Raw genomic sequence first — 19,778 nt, forward strand, 5'->3', positions numbered from 1 at the left:
ATTTTTAGTATATAAAATTTATTAACCCTGAGTGAGTCGCTAGGAATCGTTCTCTTACTTAGGTCGCATGGGTCTGTCAGACCCACCATTTTTATTTTGAAATTAATAAATTTTTTTTTTCGCGTAGTAAAACTACAATTTTTCCATTAAATTCTACGCTTTGTTTTCTATTTAGTAGTATAAATTACTTTTGTATTGACAAAATTGTCTTTTCAATATTTATTTTTACGTAATTTGATGAAAAAAACACAAAATAATAAACATATCAAATTTCAAATCGCTGTAAGTTATCTGATGTTTCACCGATAATTATCGGGTTTGTTTGCAAATGGGGAAGAAAGATCACTCATTCGTGTGAAGTAAGTAGAAATTCAGTACTACTGCTAAAAATTTTTATAATAGACCTCGCGTTACCCCCTATCGCGAGAGTCAATAAATATTAATTGTTTTATGGCTCTATTAAAAAATGCTTTTTTCTGGGTTTCAAATCGACTAATTGACAACTGTTTTATTTTGTTTTACTCATTAGAATGTCTTCTTCAAGATTTAACAGATAGTCTTGTTAGATTTTTACACATGAATTTTATTTTTAATTTTTAATGTGATATAGTCGTGTGTTAGGCTTAACTCGATCACCTAATTCAAAAATTGACATCGGCCAAAATATTATTCAATCTATCAAAATTCTTTGTTGATAGTTTAGATATAAATGTTTTCTCTGCACGAAATGAATCAATCGAAATAATAATGAGAGGACCATCAAAAATTCGGCAATTTATGACATGTTCTCGATTCTGTAATTTGTTTTTTTTATAATATAAAATATTCACGTAATAAAACTTTAAAAAGGCATCCATATCAATATCCGAATGTTATCAAAATGCAATTATCAAAAATTTTATAATTTTCACAATTTCTATTATCATAATTTAGTTTTGAGTTTTTTTGTCGCGCTTTGTGTATCGCGCGACAAAGCAGTCGCTACGCGATCAAACGCAGCGATTTCATTCATAATTACTTGTTATGTAGATCGGGCTAACTTTTTAGGTTTGTTTTGTTGTGCCGCGATAAAGAATGAATAAATAATAAAAGCAGATTATAATTAAAAATATTTTTATCAGATTAATCCGGATTATTAGATTATAGAATAATTATAGCTATGCGATATGATTGTCGCGTATTTGTAATTATTTTCCATATATCTTATTTTTTAATGTTTATTTATCTGAACACTGTCGAACATTTAATTAGCAATTTATAACTTATAACGCGATTAAAACAAAAGAATTTATAGCGATTGTGTAAATTCGATTTTCAAGATCATTTCCGAGAAGGCAGGATATTTCCCGGAATTTTATAGCTAGACTGTTTTCACAAGTTTCTGATTAGTTAGTAAAAGTGAAAAAAAGCCAACTTGCATCGCCTAATAAACGAGGAATAATCATAAATTAATTATAAAAGTGATAAATAAAAATTATATGATAAGAATAAAGAATAATTAAAATAATAAAAAATTAATTAGACATTACTTTTAAAAACAATATTATAACAAAAAAAACAAAAATATAAATATACAAATAAATAACGATATGATAGGATTTAATAAACACTGCGCGACAACTTAAACGCGATAAAGTTATTGCGACACTCGCTATCGGCAACGGCGACAAATTAAACGGTCTTTTTTTACCCCCATCATGAGTCGCATGGGTCTGACAGACCCAAAGTATTTTTTTTCTCAAAAATGAGCGTTGCTATTCAAAAAAATTTAACAGCATGGTAATCGGGTTAGAAAGTTAGAAGAATATTAATTTTTCAGATTTTTTGGAAAATATTCAATATTAAAAAATTTTAACTAAAGTTCGCGCCGGGTCTGTAAGACCCGTGCGACTCACGGAGGGTTAAGAACAACAGTGTTCAATTAATACTATGTTAAGTATATAATATTATATTTTAAGTGTATAAAATTTATTCTATAGTAATATGGCTTTCACATTTGCATTAAGAACAACAGTGTTCAATTAATACTATGTTAAGTATATAATATTATATTTTAAGTGTATAAAATTTATTCTATAGTAATATGGCTTTCACATTTGCATTAAGAACAACAGTGTTCAATTAATACTATGTTAAGTATATAATATTATATTTTAAGTGTATAAAATTTATTCTATAGTAATATGGCTTTCACATTTGCATTAAGAACAACAGTGTTCAATTAATACTATGTTAAGTATATAATATTATATTTTAAGTGTATAAAATTTATTCTATGGTAATATGGCTTTCACATTTGCATTAAGAAAAACAGCGTTCAAAGGTTATGTGAGAAGTTATAGAGCATTTATCTCTAATTATAGCGATCCGAGTATTTTACTTGAAAATATTAGAGGTACTATTTATAGTATTTTAACTAATAATGATTTAATTTCGAGAATGAAATTTTTATTAAATTTAAAGATAAGATTTATAAAATATTTGGAGAATGAGATTATTACTCAAGACATATTTTTCTCCAGTCGGGTAGAACATATTTTATCTCAATATATGATCAATGAAAGGTTAACAAATGCTTTCGACACAATTTTAAACTTCATTGATCAGTTTATTAAAAATGGGTCTGGGTGGATTATTAAAGAAATTATATTTGTGGATATTCATTTAGGAATTTATAAGGCTGAGAATGGAGGTTGCGGAAAGATCATCCTACCCAAACGTCTATCAAATAAGCATTGTTTGTTGAATATTAAATGTAGTGATAATTACTGTTTTTTATACTGTATAATTGCTAGTTTGTATCCAAATACTAATAACAAAAATTCAATTTATTCGTATAGGAAATTTTTGAAATATTTAAATACAAATACTCTAAAATTTCCAGTAAATATTAAAAATATCCCCTCATTCGAAAAAAATAATTGTTTGAAAATTCAAGTATTTGGATACGAAAAAGAAATAATTTACCCTATTTATATAAGTAAATATCAATTTGAAAAAGAAATTAATTTGTTATTATATAAATCCCATTATTTTCTAATTAGAAACTTTAACAGACTATTGTCTGAAAAATCAGGGATTAGAAAATTCTGTCCCCGCTGTCTAATAGGCTTCCAGAGAAGCCATACCTTAAACGAGCACATAAAATTATGCTCTAATTATAAATATCAAAAAGTTTCTACTCCGACTGGAGAAAAGGCGATTGCTAAATTTAGTAATTATGAAAAGCAATTATATCATCCTGTGGTGATTTTTGCAGATTTTGAATCAATTCTAGAGGAAGTTCACGTAGATGCTGTAAATCTAAATTCTAGTTTTACTAAAACTATTCAGATTCATAAACCTATATGTTATTCTATTGTTATTATTGAAAATGATGATACTTTATTATATTGTAATTTTTATTGTGGTAAAGATCCTATTAAGCATTTTTTATTTGATATTCAGAATCAATTAAATATTTTATTAGATAAAATAAATACTTATGTAGAAATGAATATAGATACTATTCCCGATAATTATGAACATCGGTGTCATATATGTGAGAAGGGGTTTAATAATGATGATATCAGAGTAAGAGACCACGATCACCTAACAGGAATTTTCCGGGGAATGTCCCACAATCACTGCAATTTGAATTATAGATTCAAAAAATTTATTCCCATTATACTACATAATTTTACAGGTTATGACTCTCATCTGATTTTCAAAAATATCCCCTCCAAACAATTTTCGAGAATTCAGATTATTCCTGTAAATTCAGAAAAATTCACGACATTTACTCTAGATCATTTTAAATTTATTGATAGTTATCAATTTTTAAATAATCCTCACTAGATAGATTAACAGAAAATTTAAAAAATGCAAATTATAATTTTCCTATTTTTAATCAATTTTTCTATAACAACAAAAATAAAAATTTGTTAAAAAGAAAAGGAATTTTTCCCTATTCTTATTTTAAAAACGAAGATATTTTATACGAGAGATGTTTACCACCCAAAAAATATTTTTATAATGAATTATCTGGAGAAAATATTAGTGATGATGATTACCAGCATGCAAAATTAGTTTGGGAAAAATTTCATTGTAAAAATTTTAAAGATTATTTAAAATTATATCAATATGTTGACACTTTATTATTAGCTGATATATTCCAAAATTTTAGAAAATTAAGTTTAAAGTATTATAATTTAGATCCAGTATATTTCATAACAGCTCCAGACCTAACTTGGAATTGTGGGTTAAAAATGACAAAAATCAAGCTGGAATTATTTAGGGATATTAATATGTATCTTTTTATCGAAGGGGGGATGAGAGGGGGGCTATGTCTCTGCGGAAAACGGTTTGCTAAAGCTAATAACCCTCTAATTCCAAAAACCTATGATAAAAATCAACCACATAACTATATCATTTCGATAGATGCTAATAATCTCTATGGATTTGTAATGAGTTCTTATTTACCTGTAAATAATTTCAGATAGTTATCTGAGGATGAGATAAATGCTTTAGACGTTCGTAATATCCCTGATATAAATGATATAGGCTATATTTTAGAAGTTGATTTAAAATATCCTCCCAAATATTCACCAGTGTCATAATGACTTACCGCTAGCTCCAGAACACCTCATTATTCCTTATGATTTATTATCAAATTATCAAAAATCAATATTAACTAAATTAAATTTAAAATATAATAATAATAATAAGAAATTAATTTCGACTCTTTTTGATAAACAAAATTATGTAATTCATTATAGAAATTTAAAATTTTATTTAGAAGAGGGGTTAATATTAACTAAAATTCATCGAGTGCTCGGATTTAACCAAGAGCTATGGCTTAAAAAATATGTACTTTTTAATAACAAAAACGTCAGGAATCGACAAATGATTTCGATAAATCTTTTTTTAAATTAATGAATAACAGGTTTTTTGGGAAGACCTGTCAAAATGTGAGGAAACGCTTAAATTTAAAAACAGCTACGACTGAAAATCAATGTCGGAAATATTTATTCCAGATATCTCTCGAAAATTTCAAAATTATTAATGATAATCTCACAATTTTTAAGATATAAAAAATTAACTTATGTTTGGATAAACCAATTTATATAGGGTTTTGTGTATTAGAATTGAGTAAATTGCATATGTATCAAACATTTTATAAAATATTTAAAAATAAATATGGTGAAAATGTGAATTTATTATATACTGATACCGATTCGCTAACACTTCAAATCTATACAGATAACATATATGGGGACTTTAAATTATTTCCGGATATTTTCGATTTTAGCAACTATCCAACTACATACAAACTATTTAATGTAAGGAAGAAAAATAAACTAGGATATTTTAAAGATGAGACATCATCTAAACCTATAATAGAATTTTGTTCATTAAAACCAAAAATGTATTCATATATTTTTGATAATCAAAATAAAAAAACAGCTAAAGGAATTAACCCGTTACCTACGTGTCTTCCAACTGGCATGTCATTCGGAAAATCATTTTGTTGTTAAATATTTAAAAAAACACTTCATTTTAATTGAAAAACAAATATTTTTTTAATTTTTGTGAATGCACCAAAGTTGGTTCCTAAATGGCATCTTTCCCTTTGGATAGCCAACTTTACAGGGGTACAGGAGCCTGCAATGTTGGCTTGTCTGCATGACTCCCGTGTCGTGCTGGAAAGCTGCCATTTGTAGTTAGCGTCGCTTAGCGTTTAAAAATAATTTAAGAAATGAAACATAATACAACATAAAATGAAAATAAATTTAATGAAATAAAAGTAAAGTTATAAGTAACATAAATGAAAAAATAAAATATTTACAATGAAAAAAAAATATATTTACAATGAAAAAAAAATATTTACAAATATACATAATATACTATACTTTACATATTGTATAGTACATAGCTATAATCACAAAAAAATAAAAATGAAAAATATCAAAATAAAGAGATAAAAATATAAAAAAGTATAATGATAAAAAAAGCATACAAATCAGAATATAAAAATAATATAAATAAGCAATTTACACCAATACAAATTACACTTAAGTTGGAAATAATATTAAAAATTTTCTTTTGTGTGATAAATCTTAAAACAAGGGGCCGGACACATGGCCACCTGACATTGTTCACATTGATATCTTGTTTCTCGTCTAATTTTTTTTCCGTCCTTGTTCTTTTTACAACAGACAACACAACATCTAGTGGGAGCTACTTTTTTGTCGGTCGGCGGAATAAAGTCCGGGAAATGTTTTTCCGTAAGTCTTAACGGACCTGCAGTTCTCGTCCGACCATGTTTACTGGCCATCGTTACGGTGTGGTATGTGGTTATCAGTCGTTCTATTAGAGTCAGTCGAAATAGCATGTTTGGTTTCTGTCCACCATTTTTTTTATATAACACATAGGCATTATAAAGTGAAATGTCTAGTAACTGGAAAAATATTTTTTTGTAATACTTCTTCCCTCTTTTTCTTGCCACAGTATAATCATGGAGATGCTGATCTAAAAGGTCAACACCTCCCATAGTTTTGTTGTAGTGAACAACAACTTGTGGCTTCATTAGTACATTACCGGTACGCGTTTCTGTACTTACCATTGTAGCACTGTGGAAAGTAGAGAGGAAAGTGACTGTTCTCCTGTCATGCCATTTTTGTATCAGCACTTTACCTCTCTGCATTGCCACAGTCTCTCCTTTTTTTAATTTTTTTTTGTGTAATATTTTCGGTACATCTTTTCTTGTTGTTCGTAGTGTTCCACAACAATCTGTTTTGCGCGTTATTAGATAATCTGCTAATTGTGGGGAAGTATAATAATTATCCGTAGTTAGACAATATCCCTTGTCTAACAACGGGTCCAGTAATGATAGCACAACTTGTGACGTAAATAAAAAATGCCCGTATTTTTTATTTAGGCAAGTGCCTTTTCCTGTATAAATTAGAAAGTTGTGCAAATATCCAGTTTCCGATTCACATAACATAAAAAATTTGACACCGTAACGAGACCGTTTCTGAGGAATGTACTGCTTCCAGGAAAGACGGCCTTTGAATAATAGGAGGCTCTCGTCGATGCTGATATTTTGTTGCGGGGTATAATATTGGGAAAATTTTGAATTTAAATTATTTATTATCGGCCAAATCTTCCAAAGTTTTGGATTATCGTGTGTTTCGGGATTAAAATTGGTATTGTTTTCAAAATGTAAATTTTTTTTTATTTCCTCGTATCTTGTTCTTTTCATTAGTTTACCGAAAATTGGGGTTTCTATAAGTTTATTCCTGGACCAGTACATTTTCTCACTGGGTTTGTACAACAGTCCTTGCAATATACTAATCGTTAGAAATATATATATTTCTTCGACTGTCACTGGCTCCCACTGATCCCTTGATGACCGTGCCTGTTGCAATGCGAAGTTGTTCGTTTCGGTTACAATCATGTTTATTAATTCCAAATTAAAAAATAATAGAAAGTACGCTAAAGGGTCAAAATAATCCGCAAGGGTGAAATTGCATCCTGAACTTCCCCGAAAAGGAAATCGCGGAGGAGGTGGTGGAGGATCATCCTTGTTTATTTCCACCCATTTTCTTATAGAGGTGTCGACTCCATCGTCGCTGTGATCTGATCCATCTTCACTGTGATCTGATAATCCATCTTCATCAATGCTGATGCAGCTGTCTGATTCACTCTCAGACATTGACAGTTCTTCGATGTCAAATTCCGAATCTGACATGCTGACAATAAAAAAATGATCTAAAACCCGTTATATATATCGAACGCGAAATAAAATAGTAATTATTATTATTTTCCAGGAATATTATATTTCTTATAAACTTACTTGATACAATAGCGAAATATGTGTATTCAAAACAGAAAGTAGTGAATTTCCAACTGTAGCAAAAGGAAAAAAAATGATCTAAAACCCGTTATATATATCGAACGCGAAATAAAATAGTAATTATTATTATTTTCCAGGAATATTATATTTCTTATAAACTTACTTGAAAATAACAGGATGAATTTTATAGAGCTAGTTATTCTAACAAGTAAGATCGCACTAGAACAAAATGATAACGTGTCGTGTCTACTGAAGAGCAAGAACACTAGTGAGAATTTCTCGAAGCATTCGAAAGAAGAACAGAGACACCGAAATTCTAGGAATAAACACCTGACATTTATTGCAGTCATAAACTGTAACATTTGAGAACACCAGTATCGGAAGCTTTTGTACTTACAGTACAATACACATTTCCATTTGGCAAATTTTTATTACAAGTTCTGAGAATTGATAATTACATGAAGGTGTTTAGAAGTTCTTTCTAAATACTTATATGTGTAAAATATTTTACAGAAATATGAATAACTTATCACCATTTATGATTGTTGACTAAAACATATATATATTTACAAAAATTTATAAAATTCAAGATTTGAAAAAATCAAAAAAGTCATAAATTCATTTGAGAACCCTGATGGGGCCTAACTGCATCTTTAGAACTAAGACCAAAGATATCGCCACAGGCAGCGCTACACCCGTTATCGGAAACTTTTGTACTTACAGTACATTACACATTTCCATTTAGCAAATGCTTATTACAACTTCTTCATCTGAGAATTGATAATTACTTGCAGGTGTTTGGAAGTTCTTTCTAAATGCTTTTATACGTAAATAATTTTACAGAAATACGAATAACATATCACCGTTTATGATTGCTGACTACAATATATATATGTTTACAAAAATTTATAAAATTCAAGACTTGAAAAAATCAAAAAACTTTTTTGTATAAACATTCGATCAATCTGTTATGTTACGTAGACAGGTATATTTTCTCAAAAAAATCATGCAGCTTTCTAAACTGACGTAGCGATACAATATAGCTTATAGTTTACAACGCAACTAGTTTGGGGGGGCGGTTGAAGTTGTAAAAGTAGGTCAACACACATTTGTGCATGGATGGTGTATATATGATTTTGTTTATGTTATTTATACTATTATAATAACAGAGCACTATAATAAGCGATTATTACCTTATTATATGAACGACTATACATGTATTATTTTTTTATGTATTACGGAAGTACCACAATAAACCGGAATCACTTTGTTTTTTAGAAAAACTTGTGGCTGGATGATTCTGAAAAAACGTTTATAAACGTAAAATAGTATGAATATACATATAAATTTAATAAACTCGGGTAAAAATAAATGAGAGTAATGATTTATGATTGTTTGCATATGTTTATAGCTGACAAAGTCTCTCTGAGAAGGCATGGCTTTTTGCTTGAAAATTCCCACCCCACAAACCCGAATCGAAGCTTATTTGTCGAAGGATAGTCAATTAGCTATAATCTACCTAATACAGCTCAACAAGCATGTGAACGACGGTTTGTTTTATCCAATAAACAAAAGAAGGTTGTTCTATAGATATAACATAGGAAGGAGGAGTTTTGTACAAACTGTAATCAAGTCTGTAGCAATCTAAGTTTCTCATTTGCTTTCTTGTATGTGTCTTTTGACTGTCTCAACCAATAAATGTTTTGTCACCACCTCCGGACCATAAATATTTCGCGAAATACCGTCCTCTCCCATTGTAAAGCAATTAGAGATGAGGAGGCAGATTATTGGCTGATAAAATCGATAGTCAACTTCTTTTACACTGTAGTTGGTTACTTTCTGTCTATGTGGAAATTAGATCAACGAATCAGCCACCAGTGAAAACAGTGGAGCTCAAATTTCCACTAAGTGCCATCCCTCTCAGGCTAGTCTTTGAAATATCTAAACAATCGCTATAAAATTGCTTGTTTCTATCGTTTTTAGCTCTAATTAGCTAATTTATTGTTCTTAGAGAGTATTTAGGTGAGTAAACATTATTTTAGAACTGTGAAGTTATAAATTATTTGGGAAAGTGAACATTTTTTCTTGCTATTACATAATATGAGAAAATATGTAAACAATCGCATGCAAATTTGCATAGTATAGTCGATTATTTAAAAATCGTCGAAATATTATAAAAATAATGCTTCTTATACATTATCGCTAAGAAAACTTGTGTTGACTTCGACGCTCTGATGACTCATCCACTCCCCTCCTAGGAGAGTAATTATAGAAGTAGTGTGAAAAATGACAATAACTTCTCACTTGCTGAAGCTAGAAAGCTGTGGTTTTCAAAGAACACGTGCGTGAGTAATGAATTTACGATATTATAGCGATTTTCTATAAATAAATACAGTTTTTTTTTTTTTGAAACTTTAAAATTTTATTATTATAATTTTAAATTCGTGATAAACAAAATACAAAACTACAGTAAACTGTAATATGATTTTGCTAGAAAAGAAAAAAAGACTGAATGTAGCGCGAATTTGAAACGAGATAGCACATTTGAAACAATACTTGCACCCGTAAAAGTGCTTTTCCTGCAAAACATTGTATTTTTGATAAAAGAACACAGAGTTTTTATAAAAACTCTGTATATGAATATTTTTCACTAGCTTATTACCAGAGAAAGGTTTTTTTCTGTCCTACATTGCTTGAGCCGCACTACCCCCTGGAGTTTGTCATGAAGAGAGAAATAGTATATTGTAAACAATGATATTTTACACCATGAGGCTATACAAGGGCGCAGTTCGTTTATTACAAAAGAGAACATATTACTTTACATTATAAATGTAAAGTAATATCTAAATAATAAAATAAATAAATAAAATCTATTGATTTATTTTTATTTTATGATTTTTTCGAAAATGAAACATGTAAATATTATTGTAAATTTGTATATATGGATAAAATTACATCAAATGTGTTTAGATGAAAATAAAGTATAAAAATACTAACTGCAAGAAAATATTCAACAATCTGTACAGAACAATCGATATAGGAAGATAAGAAAAAATTAGGCTAGACAAGCGTGTTATTTTGATTTCCTCCATAATTGCTGGCAGGTGTTCCAAAGAACTTTTATTATAAAAGCTTTATTATGTGTATTTTTACACAAATACAAACAATTTCTTATATCACAATAATATTTATTCTATAAATATTCGTTTCTAGCTTTATATGCTGACATACAAGCTTTACAGAAAAATCTCACAAAAAATCAGAATAATTTATAATACACGATTTTACGAAATGATTTTCTAAAAAATTTTAGTTTAAAACTTTATTTATTTTATTATGTATTATTTAGAAACTTGTTATTTTTCTTATAAAACAAAACTGGCAAGAAGACACTTGACACAGGCTTCTTGCTAGCTTCACATATAGATACACAGCTGGATGACCTTGAGAACAGCTGATTGTAAACTTTCGCGGGATGTTCCCAAGATTGCCTGAAGGGGAGTAGGTTTTTCTACACGAGTCTGAACGAGTTACTGTAACTACTCGAATGTATTTCGTGATTTTTTAATAGTTTTTAGACTAGTTTCTTCTTATTACTTATATTATATGCTAAGTATAACCTCACATTATGTTTTTTTGTGTTTTACAGGAAAAACACCCAAAAATATTAAAAAAATTAATAATACACCAATTTATGAAATACATTTCTAAAAAAGTTTAGCAAAAAACTTTATTTCCTTTATTACATATTATTCAGAGACGAATTATCTTTCACAGAAAAAAAAATTGAAACGGATCACGTGACGCGCGCCGCTATTTTGTGTACATAGCTAAATGTCCTTGAGAACAGCTGTTTGTGAAAGCTAGCGGGATTTTCCCAAGTAAGCTTCAGGGGAAGATAGGTTTCTACACAGATGTGCATCAGTTACCGTATGCACATAAATACATCACGAGAATATCGGTGATTTGTGATGTTTCTATAGGAGGGGACCAAAAAATTGGTCAATAACAAAATCTTCTATTCGATGTATAATTTCAAACTTTGCTGATGTCATAGAAAACATCCAATAGAATACAAAATAAGCTTTTTCCGTAATATATCAGGCATAGGACGTTTACAAACGATTATTTAATACTTGCCCGAGATATCTCGAGTTATGGACCGCGCAGTTGCACGCGCAGCCCGAGATATCTCGGGTTATGGGCTTAAGGGGTTAAAAAATCCGTTGTTAAAACCTTTAACCATGAAAAATATAAAGAAGTTTTATTTAATAGTCAACTATTGAGAAATCAGCAGTTTGGAATTAAAAGTAAAAATCATGTCGTGACAACATATCTTCAGAATAAAATATCACTCTCACCATTTTATGATAAAAAATTTATTTCTGATAATGGTACAGATGTGACATCGTTTGGGCATTATAATTTTTATATTTAAATTCTTCCAGATTTTCTGATATCATCATACCCTCAATACGGTTATATATTATTATACAAGAGGAAACGAAATTCAAAAACTTCTTTAATACAAGGTGTTTCGAGTAAAACATATCTTTGTTTAAAACAAGCTGTGAATAAAGCCGGATTATTTAAATTACCGGAGAATAAGAAATACTATTGTAAATTTTTTATACTAACTAACCAGATAACAATACTGTTATGTAATAAGAATTTTATAAAATGTGGTTGTGTTAATTGTAGTAATAATCAACTGTAATAATCATTACTGTACTTTTTTAAAAATGTTGTAACCAATAATATGTTTATGTAAAAAAAAATAAAAACTTTATCCTAATACCGAGTTTTTTTTATAGAGTACACATACATCACTTCACTGGAATGGAAAAAATTCTCGAGTTTACCCATGGATGAAAATAACATCAGACGTTTTAAAAACTTTGTTAACTGGGAAATTATAAGCCAAAAAACTGATTTAAGTCGAGACTTCATTTCTGAATTTGCAGATAGTTTAAACTGGGAATTAATATGGAAAAATTATATATTCACTACTACATTCATCAAAAAACATATTAAACATGCAAACTGGAATTTAATTTCTGAACATCAAGTATTAGATGAAGAATTCATGGATAATTTTTCAAAATATCTTAATTGGGATAAAATAGCAAAATTTCAGCTTCTTTCTGATAATTTTGTTAAGAAATATATTGATAAATTAAATATGAGAATAGTTTTAAAATATCAACGATTAAAAACAGATACACTGAGGGAATTAAAAGATTATCTCCACTGGGATTTAGTTTCTCGCTATCAAATACTGAACGAAGATTTCATTCACGATTTCAAATATCATCTTTTCTGGTGTTACATTATAAAATATCAGAAACTAGATCATAAATATATTGCCGAAAATTCTCATAGTTTGTTAGTCTATATACTTCAAGATATTAGCAACATCGTTGATGACATAATGGATCGGTTAAATAAATTCGATGAAGAAGAAGAAAATCTGTAATATTATATTAGATTTTTTAAAAATAAAAAAATTATTAAATCTTAAAAAGAGTCAATTGTAAAAACTTACATCTTAAAAAAGAGCAGAGAATTTTACTTCTGTTCTTCTTACAAGGGCATCTGACCACATCGGTAAAGAAATCGCTTCAAGTTTGAATAGAACAAAGAAACAGAGTTCACCCCTCACGTTTTGTTAAAAATACTAATCATATGTTTTTAAATTATTACAAATACTAATACTAGATTGTATATTATCTACAGATTAAATATATATCACAATAACTTACAATATTTCCCAACTTTGTGACAAAAAATAATTCTCAGTATTCAAATCCAGCACCTGTCTACTATTACACAAAGAAAAGCAACAGGTTTACACAACTTAGTTCAGGGTACAAACTCTATGACTGAAAAGGCTAGTATAATTTTTTAAAAAAAGAGTCAATTGTATTATCTAGAAATATATTCTGATATTTCTAACATCATTAGTAAAAACTTACGTCTTAAAAAAAGAGCGGAGGATTTTACTTCTGTTCTTCTTACAAGGGCATCTGAGCACATCGGTAAAGAAATCGCTTCAAGTTTGAATAGAACAAAGAAACAAAGTTCACCCCTCACGTTTTGTTAAAAATACTAATCATATGTTTTTAAATTATTACAAATACTAATACTAGATCGTATATTATCTACAGATTAAATATATATCACAATAACTTACATTATTTCCCAACTTTGTGACAAAAAATAATTCTCAGTATTCAAATCCAGCACCTGTCTACTAACACACACAGACAAAGAAAAGCAACAGGTTTACACAACTTAGTTCAGGGTACAAACTCTATGACAGAGGGTGCTAGTATATTTTATTTATTTATTTATTTTTTTTTTTAAATAATTCGATTTTATCATTACTTTACATTAAATTCTAACAAATTAAATTTTATTAATGGAGGGAGACGATTTTTAATCTCTACAATAGTTATTTCACAACATGAAGTGTACAATAGAGAGTGCTAGTGTGTATATAGAAAAATGTATAATAATTTTTAAATTATGGGACTTAGAAGTCCCGTCAGGCTTTACACCGCATTAGGACTTACAAGTCCTTTTTTGTTTAATATAAAGAACTTTTTTCAGAGAAATTGACAGATTAAATTCATAATTACGTATTTGATAATTTTTACAATATAATAACGTTAAAATGAACTGCAATTTGACTTCAGAGTGTAATCCTCTTTATTTTTATAACCCAGTTTGTATCATTCATTTACATTAAAATCTATATTAATTTAATTTTATACCCCAGTTTGCATCGAATCTATACTACTCACACGCTATTGTCGAGAGGGACTAAAGATCATGTTAGCTATGTTAAAGAGAGGAGAGAAAAGAAAAGAAAAACTAGATTGTCAAACAAACGCAACGTGAAAACAAATGATGTAACGGATCAAATGGAATGTCGGTGGAGAAAGATAGAACTCTGACACTAGCCTCATAAACAGATATTTTGTGTTGGGAAAGTGATTAGGGCCGCACAGTAGTATAGCCAGTTTAGGAGAAATTGAAAGAAGATATAAAGAATGGAGAAGCTAGGGGAAGGGGAAATAAAATGAGATAGAAGAAAGGGAAAGAAAGTAACCATAGGATCCGTGAGGGCTATGGGGCATCAGCAACATATTCATTAAAAATGTAGTCAAAGTATCAAGTTACAAAAATAAAATAGTAGAACGTTATTATAAAATATGTATAATGACGTTACCGTGGGATATTTACATACTACAGAGCAATATAATCTCGTGACAGAAAATTTTTGTGAAGACACCGAGTACAATAACGAGAGATCAACAAAGTAACCCGACGATATTGTAAGCAATAATACTAGTTGAGATACAGTAAAATACAGGAGTTACATGTTGGATTTGATAATACATAATGAACAATGTTGGCAGTACAATTTCAGGATGCAGTACATAGAATACACATATAATAGTAGTAACAATATACAAATTGAAAGTAAAAAAAATGCTTAACAGGTATAAGTCTGTTACAATATGTAGCAATTATTTGTAGCAAGTTTCGTGGAATTTGTTGTCACCCTGCACTTCCTTTCCCTAAGTATGTGAACCTCTGTCAGGTGTCAGGCGGGTGATATAACTTATGACCTTTATGTAAACACTTGTCCACTTTCCCGCTCTCACTTTCTTTCCTGTTTTCGAATGGATTAGACGTAGAAATAAACTTTTTTTGTTAAATGTTAACTCTGATTTGACTGAATCATTTGCATTAGTCCAACACAATAAGTACATATAAGTACCATACATATAAGTAGATTAAAACAATAAAAATATGTGCAGAATGAAGATCAGAGAACAAATCAACAAAATGTCTGGGATGTTGATAAGAATCCAGAATTTGAAGATTCAATTGTTGCAGTGAGAACACAAGCAGGAACCAGAAGACCAGGGATAGGAAGGCGATCAGGTCAGAACGGGCAGAGTTAGTTATGTTTGTTAATATCATGAGCAAATTTTACAAGCCCTGCTGTCGCAAGCTCATAAACAGATAGAGCTGTGACTCAAACACTCATAAACAGTCGACCTAGTTTGAAGATTTCGGGAAAGGGGAAAGAATTGATAGACAGAAAAATATCGCGTGTGACCGTTGAAGTTCCAAAATGTCAGAAATCAAAAACAACGGGCTAAATTATGAGCCCAAGTCTTGTAGTTCTATCAACAATCTCCAGGTATAGTCAACGAAAAAGTGTCGAATAGATTCCTCAAATCGGACCTTTCTCGTAACCCGAGTTCGTCTCAGTTTTCACCTAGAAACAAAGGTGAGACCAATCGGGAAGTAAGGAATCGAGCAAAGGACCAATCTGAAATAAGATAGCGGGAGAAAAACTATAAAAATCAGAATATCAAGGTCAAAAGACAGTCTTCCTCTGGATTAAGCTCAATATCGTGCCCTCTATATTGTGTTGTGTCGCCGCCGACAACTTACAATACCACAGCATCTCCGCGATCATCCGCATCTCTCCAACGATCTCACCTCGTCCGCCCTGAGGCTACGACCGAAGCCGAACTTCTTGTCACTCCAAAGGAATACAGAGATCGGGAACTGTCAAAAATCGACGTAAGTATAAATATTACCAAATAGACGGCTTTTTCCTTTGTAAGACAGTTGTCATCATGTCATCATTTGCCTCCTTCACCACAGCCCACATGCGAATTTTCTTTAGGTTCATCCTGACGCAGGATTAACTGATTCCCCCTAAAAGACAACAACCTTACACGGGTGCCGAGGACTGGGTTTTCAAGTCCCGGATCGTCAAGCTTACACCATTTATCTGTCCAGATCATGTGCTTGTTAGCCAAGCCAAATGATTCTCTCCTTGACTCTTCTTAATTACGAATATCTATATTCGTCTAGTAGTGATATTAAAACACGTGGTATCTGCACGGAAATTTGGTCTACAGTGGCTTATTCTTATTTTTCATGTCATTATTTCACAGTAGTTTTGTCATTTCAGAACAGACTGTGTTTGCAGAAATTCGTGTTTAATGTTCTAGCAATTGCATTTAACTTAAAACCTCAATCGGCCCATAGACTTTACATGGCAAATTTTGAATGTCGACCATCTCAGTCCATATATAGAATTTCAAAATTCCGGTTTAGTCACAATATCTGTCTTGTAGAGTTTTACGTATTTGCATAAAATCATGTTTAATGGTTGGGCAGTTGACTGAATTTTCAAATACACAAAACACTTTCTTTTTTATGAAAAGCTCTGCTCAATTATATTTGATATATTGATCACAGTAATACTATTTACACTGCGGAAATAGAAACACTTTTCCTAATTTCGTTTATACCAGTAGTAAATAGTGAAAGGGTGTTTAGCCTAAGCTTGTCTTTCCTAAACGTAAAACTCTACATGAATATAATAAACATTCTGAAGCCCGACGAGTTGATACTAAACCAAATGATCGCCGTAATTAATCAAGCTATTATTCTGCTATTATTAATAATCAAACGTTAAGTAATTTGATATTAAAGATAGACGTTAGGCGCCATTTCTTACCTAAATTAATAATTTTAATAATTTAATAATAAAAATGTAAATAATTTAGAACAGTCTGGAAGAAAAAAAAAAGGTTGCCGGTTAAATTCCGCTTTGGACTAGTTCTTTTCTTCCAGCCTGTTCTAAATTATTTACTTTTTTCTTATTAAATTATTATAATTATTAATTTAGATAGACGTTACGCCAGGGGTAGACAACAGTTTTTGCCCCTGACCCGAATTGGAAAAAAAAATTTATTCACGTTCCCAACGAAATCATGTTAAATTCAAATATGCTGACCCAGGCGGCATGTCAAGTTCGTTCGAACAGAAGCTCCTGACGCATGCGCAATGTCATTTTACAATACAAGAAACGTACAAGCAAAAAAATAAAAAATAAATAAAAGGTCGACAGGCAGGCGGCGCTGTGCATCACATGTCAGCATGAACAGGGTGACATGGTGGAATGGCAGATGAGTTTCAGTGAGTGTGGGGTCTTTCGTTCTTGAAATACTGTAAATTTATAACAGACGAATACAAAAGTTGTAAATCTCTACAATGCATTTTTTTTTTAAAAATAAAGAAGTATCGCGAATCATCCATTCGACTAATTATTGGAAGTTAAGTAGTTAATATTGAAAAATTAATCGAGTGCCGCATAAACCCATTACGCGGTCCATATCTTGGCCACTCCTGCGTTAGGCGCTATCTCTTAACTCTAATACCAAATTACTCAATATCTAATTATTAATACTTCAGGTTTGAAAAATTTGGGTGTAAGTTTTTGTAAGTTGTATCATGTATAATATGTTTTCATTACATAAACCATGTAATGAAAACATATTACAGCATTTTTCACTTTACTTATCACATATTCATTGCTTGAAAGTTTTGAAAAATCAAAATATATAAATTTCTAAAATACTTTATTTTACTTGTTTTCTATGTTTTAAAAGATATAACATTTACAAGATCTGAAATATGTTCAAACTTTACCATTTTCTATTTGTAAAATTGTAAAGACAGCCTGATATAGGAATGTTTAAGGTAACAGCTTACATAGGATATGGACCCAGGATCATATCTGGACATGTTCAAAATTCCTGCAAATTTTTCAGAAAATGTCTGTCAAAATATATCAGTTTAAATCCTGCACTATCCAGTTGCTCCAATAATGTAAACGCTAGAACAACTTCATAATGAACTTGCAATAAAGGCTGTTTTTAAAAAAAATATAACAGAGTGTCTGTTTACTAATAAAAACTTTTTTACACAATTGTATTTTTGTTATAAAAGTATCATTAATTTATGGCAATAAAAACTACTACCGACCTGTAAATTGCTCAGAGTTGACAGTTCTGCTTTTAGTGAACATGGTGTTAATGTAATGCAATATAATGCATGTTGGCCTACTCGGAATTCTGCACAAATTTATATTTTATTGTTTTTCCAATAAAACAGTGTAATAAATTATTTTAAAATTAGGCCAACTTTATTCAAAAAATAATAATAAAATAATAATAATAATAATAATAATAATAATAATATAACTGACAAACTAGATATGTACTTGTACAACTGATTTTCAAAATATTTCGTTGTATATTATGAACTAGATCCGAACCTATTATACAAAAAAATGGCCGCGTTTCTTTATGCAGCGAGAGTGTAGCGAAATGACGTCACGAACAGTGTTGGCCAATTAGAAACCAGTTTCAGTGCGTTCATTGTAAAGCGCTTCTCGAGCGCTGCATAAGGAAATGCGGCCAATGTGTTTTGATATACAGTACATAAAAAGCAAATAATCATATCTACCGTTTTGTTTAACAAACTGAATGAATTCAATCTGCCTTTGCATTACTTAGGTAAAACATTAATTGCATTCTCTGTATTTTTCGTTCAATAATTCATAAATTCTTACATAATTCTGCTGCTACAGTGTAGATCTTGTAAAATGTAATGTTATTGCAGTCGAGATTTCATTTTAGCCAGTATTTCTTTCTTTTTAATTTTTATTAAACCTAATAACTTACTTTTGAAGTTTATCCCCAAGATACTCTGAAGTATGATATTTTGAAGTTTCTAATAAATCCTCCTCTTTTAAAAATCGCTTTCTTCCTTTTGATATTAATGGAAAAATCCACCTAAAAATAAATACATCATATATTATTGTTGATTACAATTATTTTCTTGTACCATTAGTTTCATCGTTGTAATCAGTAGTAGTGGTTTGACACATACTGATCACAAATTAATTTTCCAATTAAAATGTTGAATTAAATTAATTTTTATTTTAAGAATAAGGCAAAGTTTCTCTATTAATTATTAAATGTTTTTATAAATTTGAATTAAATTAATAAAAATTTCTTGAGTAAATTAAAATGCTTTAATTTTTGGAAGGTTGTAG

The 19,778-nt window shown here is 29.8% G+C and overlaps 2 protein-coding genes and 2 long non-coding RNA genes across 4 annotated transcripts in view; all 4 read right to left on the minus strand.

Annotated features, from left to right (window-relative positions):
* Positions 1-19,495, minus strand: part of LOC136974134 (ATP-binding cassette sub-family C member 4-like) — a 118,512-nt gene extending 99,017 nt beyond the window's left edge. Inside the window, exon 1 of the mRNA XM_067268935.1 lies at positions 19,405-19,495. The gene's annotated coding sequence lies outside the window, so the exon portion shown is untranslated. The remainder of the gene's footprint in view (positions 1-19,404) is intronic.
* Positions 6,071-7,732, minus strand: LOC136974130 (piggyBac transposable element-derived protein 4-like). The gene has a single exon (XM_067268933.1). It carries the CDS (start codon positions 7,730-7,732, stop codon positions 6,071-6,073), a length of 1,662 nt encoding a protein of 553 aa, XP_067125034.1.
* LOC136974132 (uncharacterized) lies at positions 12,868-13,661 on the minus strand. The gene is made up of 3 exons (XR_010880606.1): positions 13,600-13,661; positions 13,383-13,456; positions 12,868-13,307 (listed from the first exon to the last, which is right to left on the minus strand). It is a non-coding gene; the product is annotated as an uncharacterized lncRNA (long non-coding RNA).
* On the minus strand, positions 13,656-14,149 carry LOC136974133 (uncharacterized). Its single transcript, XR_010880607.1, has 3 exons — positions 14,031-14,149; positions 13,813-13,887; positions 13,656-13,728 (listed from the first exon to the last, which is right to left on the minus strand). It is a non-coding gene; the product is annotated as an uncharacterized lncRNA (long non-coding RNA).
* Positions 19,496-19,778: the final 283 nt, after the last annotated feature.

The sequence above is a fragment of the Centruroides vittatus genome, unplaced genomic scaffold, assembly GCF_030686945.1.
Source record: "Centruroides vittatus isolate TY-2023 unplaced genomic scaffold, ASM3068694v2 contig_342, whole genome shotgun sequence".
NCBI classification, from domain to species: domain Eukaryota; kingdom Metazoa; phylum Arthropoda; class Arachnida; order Scorpiones; family Buthidae; genus Centruroides; species Centruroides vittatus.